Raw genomic sequence first — 12,601 nt, forward strand, 5'->3', positions numbered from 1 at the left:
GCATGCACAGAACCTAAAATCAAGATGGCGGTGCCAGCAATAGAACCGGTTCGGGGGTGTGGCAGGTCAAGTTACTACCTACTCGGCCAAACCAGTCTGAACCGGTAGGAACCCACCTCTGTCACAAATGCTCAAATGCTTTCTAGTCTTGCAATCAATATTATTAAGAGGATGTACTCAGATACAACTCAAGAAGCATGTACAATGCTTGTACATTTCTCCTTGATCCTCAACAACAATCTACGGATTTCCCCTGTATAGGGCTCCCTGTTTCAAAGTAAATACTAATCTAATGACATTGGAGCCAATAAAACAAAAACCAAATACAGTAAAACTACTAGCAATTTTCAGGGTCGTGAGAACTGTGCCCTGTTCATAAACCTTGTTCCAAACATTTTGTTTCCTTTATTAATATTGGGGACTTGATTTGGCCAGTGAAAGATATAATTTATGATTTCAGTACATTCGAGGGCTTCTATAATATTCTTAGTTAAAAATGATAGAATCAAAGAAAGCATTTAACAATTTTATTTAGTTCCTCACATCAATGTTATGAAAAAACTGTAATAAGAAAGGAATTTGATTTTAAAAACCTATATGAAATTCATTTAAATAATACAATGGGTTGTTTGTTGAAAAGAATTTATAAAATATCAATTCCTGCAAACAAGCAATATGTGATTTATGTTTTTGTTCAGAATTTTTTTAAAATTTGATAAAGACCCCAGACACAAAAACTTACATTTGTTTTTGCCTCAATATGGGTTGTTTTGTTACATAAAATGTAAGACCTTCTCCTTACTTCTCATTTTAATGCTAATTTTATGCTTATCTATTTCCTATTTATTGTCTTACTACCTATCTTAATCTATGATCTTCCTATTAGTGCAAGAGCTCTATCTCTACATTCTATGTCTATATTCTTATCTGTACATTTATCACTCTACATTTTCTACTTGACTATTTCCTAACCCTTTGAGTCTTTCTTCCTCAAGTCCTAAACTGTTGCAGCAGCCAAACTCAATCCTTGCGTATTTGGAAATCCCAATTTGAAAACAGCAGGTGAATTTATCTTTCTATATTCTTCCTATAGTCATTATTCTAAAGATCTACTGTTTTGAAGATTATCAGAGCTGGCAAGCCAATGTAACATAGTTTGGTTCCATGCCACAAATCTAATTGGATAAAATGCTATGCCTGGAGTTATGAAGATCTGGGTAGGAAACACAGGTTCAATGCCAGGAAGTATGATATGGGTTCCAAACATAGCTGTGAGCAGTGATACACACACACACACACACACACACACACACACACACACACACACACTCCTTTGCTTCTGATTGAGGAGCAGATGACAGGAAGTGACAGTGACTTAAGTAATTAAAACTACTTCACATTTGCCCAAGTAACATAACTATTGTGAGATCTACACTGATAAATTGGCTTTTAAGTGTAATTCAAGCTGCCGATTGTTCCTTTATAATCCATGCATGACTCAGCGACTAAGCATTTGTAGGATCATGTTTTCCCAATGCTTTCTTCTTGTACAATGCAATCTAGTAGGGGGTACATCCTTTGAGTCCCAACTTTGAAGAACTGTTGTCACTAGGAGTATGAGAATGTGCTTTTTCAGTGACCACTCCTCCTCTTCAAAAGAACACTCCACTCAAGATCAGATCAGACCAATCCTGCTGGCCCCAATTGTTCTGGAGAGACTTTGGGGTAGTATCACTAACAGATGGATCTCATCCTTGCATTTGGCTATTGGTCTTATTATGGTAGTTCTCCCTCAGTGTGAAGACACAGGGGAAGGTTTGATTATTGGGTTCTTTTGATGTCATTGGTTTTTATTTTATTCTTTATGTTCTTTGTAAGCTGATTACAGCCTATTTTGGAATAGAGTGGTGTATACATTTCAGAAATAAACTGAGCTGCAGATGGGTGGGTTTATTTGAATCAAATGGGGGGGTGTCCTACATTTTTACCCTAGTATTCCATTTTTCTGCATTTATAGGAACCATTAATAGGAGATAGAGGCTAGGCTAACTTAGATGCCAGAGAAGCTACTTCAGCAACTGAATTGGTCCTACCTTCTCATGCAAATCTTCTTTATTTTCTACCATATGACCTGTTTCCAAAACTTTTGAAAGAGTGATCTGAGCTCCTTACAATATCTCACTTGTAAAGCTGGACTTATCTGCAACAAATATGTAAACTGTACATTTGTTGAAGTATGTTCATTAGCCCACAAAACTGAAAAGGACCCATTTGCTGTTATGACTTAATTACCCAGAAGAGAACTATAAGAGCTCATTTGACCTTGGGAAGGTATAAAAGTCACAGACAAGAAGGGGTGAAAATTACCGCATTAGAATCCATCCTCAGTAAATATATGTTCTGGCTATATTTGAAATAACCAAGAAACATTTTGATGAAGAACTAAGATTTATAGTAATTCACAGAAATAATATGTACACTTTGCTTTTGTTCACCCCTTCAGCCATGGATATTTTCACCCAATTTAATCAATATCAGTCACCTAGGAATCTCTGTATATTAAAAACATATGTCTCTATAGCTACTCAATATATTATATAAACTGTTTACGTACACTTGCATGCATATTTTTTTATACAGACAAAGGTTTTCTTTATTAGATTCCAGGTTTGTATCTTAGAACTGGCTCACATATGTTAAAACAGGGGTGTCAAACTCAGGTTGTCACAACAGTGGCACGTGACGTATCGGGACTTTGTTCCCCTTCATTAAGCAGGACGTGGGCGTGGCCAGCGCCTGATGCATCTCACATGCTGGCAGGAGTTTGACAACCCTGTGTTACAAGGTAGTGTAAACACCAAGACATATAAAGAGGAAATAGAAAATATTACCAACATTAATAGCAATAGCAGTTAGACTTACATACCGCTTCACAGTGCTTCACAGCCCTCTCTAAGCAGTTTACAGAGTCAGCCTATTGCTCCCAACAATATGGATCTCATTTTACCCATCTCAGAAGGATGGAAGGCTGAGTCAACCTTGAGCCGGTCAGGGTATTAAAACAATATCCTTAGTATCCTGTCACTTACTAGAAGCGTTGGAAAAGAGTCTGCATTAGCAAGATGCCCTTCGAGACTGATTTGGCAGGTGCCCTTGAAATTTTTAACTTAATGCATGGATGGTTTACAATCATTGTGTTTGGATTGAGGGCACCTTATATTCACAGCTAATTGCTGAGTTAGCTTTCAATTGAACTCCTTTTCTGAATAAACAAACAAAATCTCCTACTGCGTTTTCCCCCTTGGGCAGTGGGAAAACATCTACTGAGATGTCTGAGAAAAAAAACCTGTGAGTCAGACATCAGTAAAGCAGAAAGATCTGATATTTATTTATTTTTAAGAGCGTGTTTCTATATTAATCTATCCTGTAATATAAGTCCTTTAAATTTTCACACATTCTGAAGGGTTGTATGTCTTTCACAAAACAAATATAATCCTGCCAATTCTAATAAAATAATAATCACCCCCTTTGTTTTTGAACAAATGAATTTTCTCTGAGAACTCAGGAAAGACTACTGACTAAATCCTATCAAATCATTTTCAAGAAATTATTTTAATATTGAAAATTTAAAATTTTTAAATCAGAAGGATACCAGGGCTTTACTCAGAATAGCAATACTGAGAAGGAATATAGCATCTTTTTTTAAACTCTCTATCCCCCTGTTGGTCTCCTTAGCCATCTTGTGGCACTGTGCCCTCCCCTTATGCTGATATGGATCAAAGAATAAAACACTGAGTTGTTTTAAGCAACTTCATACAACTGAATGCTGCAATAATTTATCAATATTGGACCCAGTGGTGGGATTCAAATTTTTTTACTACTGGTTCTGCTTGATGAACCTGGCATGGCTTGGCGGGCGGGGCTTGGTGGGTGGGGCAGCAGAAGGACACTGCAAAATTCCCATTCCCTACCCACTCCAGGGCAAGGATACTGTAAAATCCCCATTCCCTCCCCACCCCACTAACCTGCCTTCTAGCTCCATTCTCCTATACAGGGCAACAAAAGAAGTCCCAGTCAATCAGCTGGGACCTTTGAAAACCCGGAAACAATTACAAAGCTTTTTGGGATTTGTGAATTTTTATCATCAATTTATCCCCTCAATCGCCAGCATTGCTCTGCACATTACAAATCTCCTAAAGTCAAAAGGGGAGGCCAAGCCCAGACCGGGTAAGTCTTTGAATTGGACTATGGAATGTCAAGCCGCTTTCGAGAAATTAAAGCGACTTTTTGCAGCTGAACCCGTTTTGAAACACCCAGATATGAATGCACCATCTATCGTTCAAGCTGATGCCAATGATGTGGCGGTGGGAGAAGTATTACTTCAAACGAACACTGATGGGAAACGGCAGCCATGTACTTACACCTCTCGCAAACTGACAGAGACGGAGAGACGATGGGCTATATGGGAAAAGGAAGCTTTTGCAGTCAGGTGGGCTTTGATGACCTGACAACATTTCCTAGAAGGGGCTAAACACCCTTTTGAAGTATGGACTGATCATAAACATTTTGAAGCATTGAAGACCCCTCTTAAGCTATCTCCTAAACAAATGCGTTGGGCGCAACATTTCAACCGGTTCAACTTCACCGTCAAGTACATCCCGGGGGGAGGGGGAGAGAAAGAACTTCATGGCTGATGCTTTATCCAGACTTCCACAATACAACAGCTCGAAGCTGAGCATAGCTCACCCAGTCATCCCAGCGAAAAGTCTTGCTGCCCCGGTGGTTACCAGAAGACAAAGCATTTTGAATTAAGAGATCACAATGGACCTCAATAGGCAAACTCAAGGAAGGCCTTGAGTCCGATGACCGGTTCAAACAACATTCAAATGAATGTACTATGAAGGATGGACTGGCTTGGGTAGGGGCTAAATTGTATGTTCCTGCTAACCTGAAAGCTATTATTCTTCAACGGGCCCATGATTCACGAATGGCAGGCCATTTTGGTTTTGTAAAGACTCTACATCTGGTTAAGAGGTAATTTTGGTGGCCTTCATTGAAAAAAGACATTGAGTCCTACATAGCCAGTTGTCCAGTTTGTGCTGCCGCAAAGCGCCCACCAGGAAAGCCCCAAGGCCTTCTCCAAGGTGTGGCCCGTCCTGAGGCCCTGTGGAAGGAGATATCACATTATGTGATGGTCTAATTAGAAAGAGGGCATATGTAGTCTTGGTGTGTGCGAGTTGTGTATGTATGTCAAAATCTAATCTGGATGGGTTTATATGCATTGTGGCTACATGATTCTACTGTCCCCTTGTCTTGTGTCTATAGATATTAGTATGCACTGTATATGTCCACTGAGAAGCAAAGGATACCCTATGCATGCTCCATTGTGGGACATATGACCAGGAGATGGGAAGAAGGGAAGTTAGAATGGAATTGTTGGCAACATTCTTTCATAGAATCAATCACTCCCACTAAAGGACTCTTTCCCAGATTTAATTCCGCCCCCAGCCCTCAGCTTCATCCAGCCCTTTTATTTAACTTTGATCTTTCTTCTTCCAGCTTCTCCCACCAATTAAAATTTCCTCAGCTCTGTTATACTTTTAGAGAATTACCCACCGACAATAGAGTGAGGTTCCCTTACATAATTTATTTCTAATATTCCGTTGGGTTGGAAAACTAAAAAAAAAAATTTGTTCAAATCAATACTTAGGCAAATCTGTGTTCCAAAAAAAGAAAAAAAAGGAACTTGGTTCACTTGTAATCAGTGCCAGTCCTATATGTAGTGACACCCGGAGATCTATTCAGATGGATAATAGTGACATGTGCTTCCAAAATATTTTTTTCTCAAGTATTGATTCTTCTTCCACTCTTTTCTTCTCTAAGCAGTTTTACAAAGTCAGCCTATTGCCCCCAACAATCTGAGTTCTCATTTTACCCACTTCGGAAGAATGGAAGGCTGAGTCAATCTTGAGCCTGGTGAGATTCGAACTGCCAAACTGCTGGCAGCCAGTGATCAGCCGAAGTAGCCTGCAGTACTGCACTCTAACCACTGCGCCACCGTGGCTCTTAAAGAACAAGATGTTCGTAGTTTGGTTTTTCATCTGCTATTGAACTCCATCAGAATGCCCATAACTTGCTTTTCCAGAAATCTAAACTTGGTTTATTCATGTTACAAGGGGTCTTCTGGTTTGGCATATATTAGTTTAGCAAGCAACAGAACCATTTACTACTTGTATTAAATACAGTGGAATGCACTAATGACACTGATGGTACATATCTGTGTGGTTGGTACAGAGCTTTAAGGGAGAGATAAATTCTGTGTTGTAGTGAAATGGATCACAAATGTAATAAAACTAAAATAAGATCAAAAGTGGAATCATTGGAAGGCATAACAAAGACACTCATTATTTAGGTCACAATTGTTCTTGTACTGGCTTGTCTTCCCAATCAATTGTTCCTTTCAAGTGGCCATATTTTATTAGTTCCTTATTACATTAAAGGTATTATCTTGTCACAGTTTTCCCATCTAGCACCCAATGCGCACATTTCCTTTTCTCTCTGAAGATTAACAGAACAGCTTTCAAACAGGCATAGAAATAACTGATCCACATTCCTCTTTTTGTCACAGGGAGAACATAAAAAGAAATAATGAGAATTCTTGAAACAGTGGGAAGAATTGGGCTTGTGACCTCTACTACAGCAAAAGTGCTGAATTTTCAGTATGATCATCAGGCCTGACCAACCACAGTGGCAAGAATCCCACTGCTTAGAGCAGTGTTTTTCAACCACTGTGCCGCGGCACACTAGTGTGCCGTGACATAGTGTAAGGTGTGCCGTGGGAAAAACACCTGCCTATAGTCAATATAGGCACAGAGTTAAATTTTTTTAACATTTTCTAATGGTGGTGTGCCTCGTGATTTTTTTTCATGAAAAAAGTGTGCCTTTGCACAAAAAAGGTTGAAAAACACTGGCTTAGAGTACTTTCTACAAACATCATAATTACAACACTGGCAACTACCTTAATTGCTATATCTTGCATGCCAGGAGATTATATTATCTCCTTTTTACTCTTTTTCTAGAGAGCCAATGTAAAGGTGCTGGCCTCTCCCTCCCCCCACCTCTCCCTCTCTCTCTCCCTCCCTCTCTCTCTTCTCTCTCTGTCAAGCCTACCTCAAAGGATTGTTTTGGGGAAAATAGGAGAAAAAAGTATTAGGTATTTTTTCACACTTGACTTATATATAAAAAGGCAGGATAAAGGTATAATAATTAGTATAATCATTAGCAATTACGATGTGGTCATGCTTGATAATGGTAACTTACTTGCTCACATTTAAGTTTCCCAGCATACTATTTTTGCCCTGAAATTTGATCAGATGATTTCTGGAAGAAAATACATTTAAAAAACCCCAGACCCTCAGTTCTATATGCCCACCTTTTGGTGTTCCAACAGCTATTTCTGGGCTTATTACAGATAGTCCAGATATGTTGTTAAGTGAGAATCTGTTGAGTGAGTTTTGATTCATTTTATGACTTTCCTTGCCGCATTTGTTAAGTGAATCACTTAACAGTTGTTAAGTTAGCAACATGGTTGTTAAGTGAATCTGGTTTCCCCATTGACTTTGCTTGACAGAAGGTTGTCAGAAGTGATCACATGACCCCAGGGCACTGCAACCGTCATATGTATGAACCAGATGCCAAGCATCTGAATTTTGATCACATGATCATGGGGATGCTGCAAAGGTTCTAACTGTGGTCATAAGTCACTTTTTAGTGCCGTTGCAACTTTGAACGGTCACTAAATGAACTGTTGTAAGTCTAGAGCTACCGGCATAAAGGGTACTTTCAAATTATATCAGCATAGGAGAAATTCCAAATAGGCACCTTGCTTTCAAATTCAAATTGAAACTCTCATAAAATGCTGTCTCTACAAACTCGCTGTTAGTAGCAGGCTGGTTTTCTAAAGAGCTGTCTAATAAGAAACAGCCTACACTGGCCTTCATCTGGTACACTCTCCACTCAAGCAGTTGTGTTGAACTAGGCTTGTCAAAATCCACATCCAGATAAAGAGTGATACCCTTGCACTGTAACCTAAAATGATAGAATTTCATTCTATTTCATGAATAGACCAACTTATATTCCACTTTATATTGAATATCAGAGGATACCTCTTGCAGCTACCAAATTCTCGTACTATGAGAATTGTTAACAAAACAAAACAAAATCCCCCAACCCCATAGAATTAGTAACTACTAGAAGAAATAAAATGTATACCTAGCACAGTGTTTCTCAACCTTGGCAACTTGAAGATGTCTGGACTTCAACTCCCAGAATTCTCCAGCCAGCAAATGCTGGCTGGGGAATTCTGGGAGTTGATGTCCGGACATCTTCAAGTTGCCTAGGTTGAGAAACACTGACCTAGCACCTTTATAGCAAAACAAAGCAAAAGCATGAACAAGAAGAAAAAGTTAATTTAGGCTCTTATTTTAGAAAAAATCTACAGGACAATTTGCATTTCTGCATTAAGGCTTTTGGTTTTGAAAAAGCCAAGTGATCGTGCCTGAATATGCACAAATATTTTTATAACTTATGAGTCATGGCATTTAATTTTCCTCATCAGCATTAGTAGATATTTATTTACAATAATGCTTAGCATCTTATCTAACACTAGATAAATTTCATATTGCAAAAGCTCTGCTGAGGAGAAACAGTGTGTGCTCATTTGCATTTAAATTTACTTCGAAAACAGTGAAATTCTGCCACCCTATGGACGGCCACAAAATCAAGGAATGCCTCCTATTCTGGCTTTCAGATTATATCGGAAAAGATGTCATTCTTAATAGAGATAGAATACAAGGCTTTATAGAAATGTAGTTGGTGATACTGAGAAAGATCTTTAAAAAGTTAATTTCAGCTTTCCAAACAATGGCTAAAGAAACCATACCGTTTTTACATTTCTAATATGCCATCACCAATACTTTTTATTATTCACACAATAAAGGTCATAAAGCAAGAACATGTATCCTGTTTACATTTCATTTACTGATTAATGAACACTTGAGTGCACAACCATTATGTGAAGTTGCCATTATTGTTGAATGCATTTAAAGGAGACAAATAAGAAAAGTATACGGTAAATGTTCTATTTGTATGAGCTGTATCAACTATCATGAAGAGAAATTCAATCATAAGAAAAATCCTGTTCTACATATAGGCAAAGGTATCTGTTCATAATCACAATGACACCAAAATAACGAAATACTCCCAATGACACCATTATACAAACTTTAAACTTTGCAACTTGATGTTGTAGGCAAATATGTAACAGCAGGTCACAACACACATTGCATTCCTTGCCCCCACTCCCATTCCTAGGGTGCCTAAGATAAGGACATACTTAATAACCGAGTAATCCACAATGGACTTCAGAAAAGGAGGGCCATGATCCCCAAGTTGACTGAGATGCTTCTCATCATGTCACTTGAGTCAGGATAAGCCTTGTTTTATATTGCAGATGACAATGCAACTTCATTCGTATAAGCTTTGCATACAGATCGTTCAGAGAACTCAAGTGGGACAAAAACTCTACCACTTTATACATGTATTTATCAATATATGCATACATTGTAGTAAGAATCCCTTGAATTCTACAGGAGGAAATCTGAGGAATTAGATAGTACCTTATCTTGGCCACAGCGCCCAATTGTTGTTGTGCCTGGATCAGGTAGCTCAACTGCTTTTGGAGTGCCATATCTTTACCATGGGCCTGTCGGATGAAGGGATGTTCTAAAAGATGAGTGACTGATGGACGTTTTTCAAAATCCTTAATTAGACACCTGAAAAATACAATGATCGGATTATTCAGATAGATACACATAGATCTGGTACAAATTTTTACCACCCGTCTAGTTATATACCAAATTTTGGATCGTAGGCAATTTTTGCATATGTATTGGACTGCCAATATGGCAATTATAGCTATATATTGGACTGCCTTGTATGTGAGAATAAATCTGACTTATTAGTTTATCCCAATAATATCATTAAAGTTACACATTTCAACATTAAAGGTAAAAATGCAAATCTGCTAATTAGTTGACTTTAATGGACAGCACATTCATTTGCTCTACAATGACAGTTTATTCTAAATTTGCAAATCCTCATATTTATTTTTAAAAAGATCATATAGCCACCCACCTTGTACCAAACTCTGTAACTTCTTCACACATAGAAATGTAATTAAACCAAACTGGTTATGAAAAAAAATAGTAACTTACCTAGATAGTTAGGCAACAAAAATAATCCATTTCAAAAATTCAACAAATGATCATCATTAATTGTAAACGTTACAGTGTTCTATCTTTACAGGTCATCTAAATAATATATTTTATTAAATGACCAAAGGCAAAGGATACTTACGTCACCAAATTCAGCTTCTATCATTATTAAAAAATATAAACATATAATTCCTACAATAATCCCATCAGTAATATCTGTCGATGAGCGGAACTTCCATATTTTTGATTTCCTTGAAAAAATCAATTTCAGGGCTCTTCTGAATATTTCAAGAACAAACCACCTGGGGAAATGTTGTCTTTTACAAATGCTCATGAGATACTGCCCCTCTTGGACCTGGAGCCTCCTGATATAAAAACTAAAACAATAAAACCTACTATCTAAAATCTAGCCGCCTCCGCAGAGATTTAAATACCACTCACAGCCTCCAATAAAAATAAATCCATCATCTGGTTTTTATGGTTCTGGTTCCTTTTGTTTCTCTAATCATGTTTTTTTTTTAATTTCTATGTCAGTGTGCTCCAGGATTTTTTTTGAAAAAATGCTCATCAATCTCTAGCAATATATAACCTATCTTGTAGAAAACCTGGTAAAATTAGTATATTTTACTTCTAAGTTTTTTAAAAAAGTATAAAAGTGTAAACTGTTTTTAAATGCTTCATTTATAATGAAATTATTGATGATTCATGGCAGATCATTACAAGTAAACTGAATTCATTAGGAAAATATTGTATATACATTTACATGACTCACCTCTGTAAACTGGCTGGAATTTCAAGGCTGACTCTGCTTTGGAAATGCTTCCAGCCTATGATTCTGTGATGGAAAGGAAAGAATCTCTATACCATAGTCACCCTGTTGCCTTTCCTTCACCATCCAAAGAACTCCCTCTAGTGGGACCCTCGAGATGAGCCTTTTCTGCCATCCACCATTTGGAACACCATTCACCTGAACTGAGATTAAACTGAATGCTAGTGGATTTTCAGAAATATCTTAAAACGTGTCTTTTTTTTTTTTTAAACAGGCTAGGGAATCCCTGAGTTTTAGGGAGCATGCAAGATGGTTCTGCTATATATGAAATGTTGGAGCATTCTCTCATGATCTTTATATTTTATATTAATTGTTTGTCATGATTATTTAAGACTAGCTGGATACCTGTGCTCCGTTACAAAACTATGTGATTGGGCTTGACAAATCAACACTTACAGCTTGAAAATTAATGAGTAGTTACGATTGGCCTCTCCCCTCCTCTTCTCTCCCTCAGGCTTGCCCACAGAGGACTCTCGTATCTTATTCCTTTCTCTCCCTCAATCTAACTCCTTAGCATCAGAGCATTTTTCAGGTGGGGAGGGGTGGGTAGAATGTCTAAACTCCCAGCCTGAAGGCTGGATGAGTCACATTCTGGCCATGCCCTAGTAGCAGTTGGGACAGAATTCTTTTCAGGTGGGGAAGGGGAGTAGAACATCTAACTCCTTAGCATCGGAGTGCGTTAATAATAATATAAGAAATAATAATGATCTGATGGTCATTTTGAAAAATCCTTTCTTTGCAAGCACCTAGAAGCTAAGAAGAACATACGTGCCAAATTTCAATTTTAAGTTTGTAGGCTTTAAGGTTCTGGAGATTTCATGATGATGCGTGAGTGGTATTTCACACACACACACACACACACACATACACACACACATATGTATATATGAATATATGTGTTTTAACTATTTGCTTTATTGTATGCCATGCAGAGTCACGTCTGAGAGATCAGTGGCTATGTAAAATAAATAGAACATGTCTCAGTTCATCTGTAAAACAATCCATTGGTCCTAACTATATGATAAATCATTTGATGGGGGTTGCAACTTTTTGGCAGTAATCCACCAGTCAATGCTAGTTGCATACAAGTGATAAATATAAATATCAGTGGATCCAGAAAAACTTTATGGCTTAGAGGAATAGGAAAAGCTTACAGGAAACCTCTAAAAATAACCTCCCCCCCCCCCCCCAAGACTAAACAGAACTGGTTAGTCACTTCAAAAACCTGACTCTTAGAATGAAGACCCATAGGGATGAGAATGAAAGGGAGAATCCTGAAAAAAAGGAAAGGGCTAGCTAGGTGGTTGGCACAATAAATTTGCTCTTATAGGTCTGATTTTTTTTATTACATAAATAAATACATATCTTAGGTGACCAGATGTCAAAGATAACAAACTAGGAATGGTTATTGCCATTATGATTAGTTGTCCCTATTCTGTAATTGTCTTGCTATCAATTGCTCAGGAAATCAGGAAATTAAGGCAGTTCAAACGAGTAT

The 12,601-nt window shown here is 37.8% G+C and overlaps 1 protein-coding gene across 1 annotated transcript in view; it reads right to left on the reverse strand.

Annotated features, from left to right (window-relative positions):
- Positions 1 to 12,601, reverse strand: part of MYO3B (myosin IIIB) — a 288,019-nt gene that overhangs the window by 198,257 nt on the left and 77,161 nt on the right. Inside the window, exon 8 of the mRNA XM_087709242.1 lies at positions 9,678 to 9,833. Within this exon, the coding sequence (XP_087565368.1) occupies positions 9,678 to 9,833 (156 nt within the window). The remainder of the gene's footprint in view (positions 1 to 9,677; positions 9,834 to 12,601) is intronic.

This window comes from Thamnophis sirtalis, unplaced genomic scaffold (assembly GCF_051295495.1).
Source record: "Thamnophis sirtalis isolate CommonGarterSnake01/CBP01778 unplaced genomic scaffold, rThaSir2_p1.2 scaffold_1, whole genome shotgun sequence".
In the NCBI taxonomy this organism is placed as follows: Eukaryota; Metazoa; Chordata; class Lepidosauria; order Squamata; family Natricidae; genus Thamnophis; species Thamnophis sirtalis.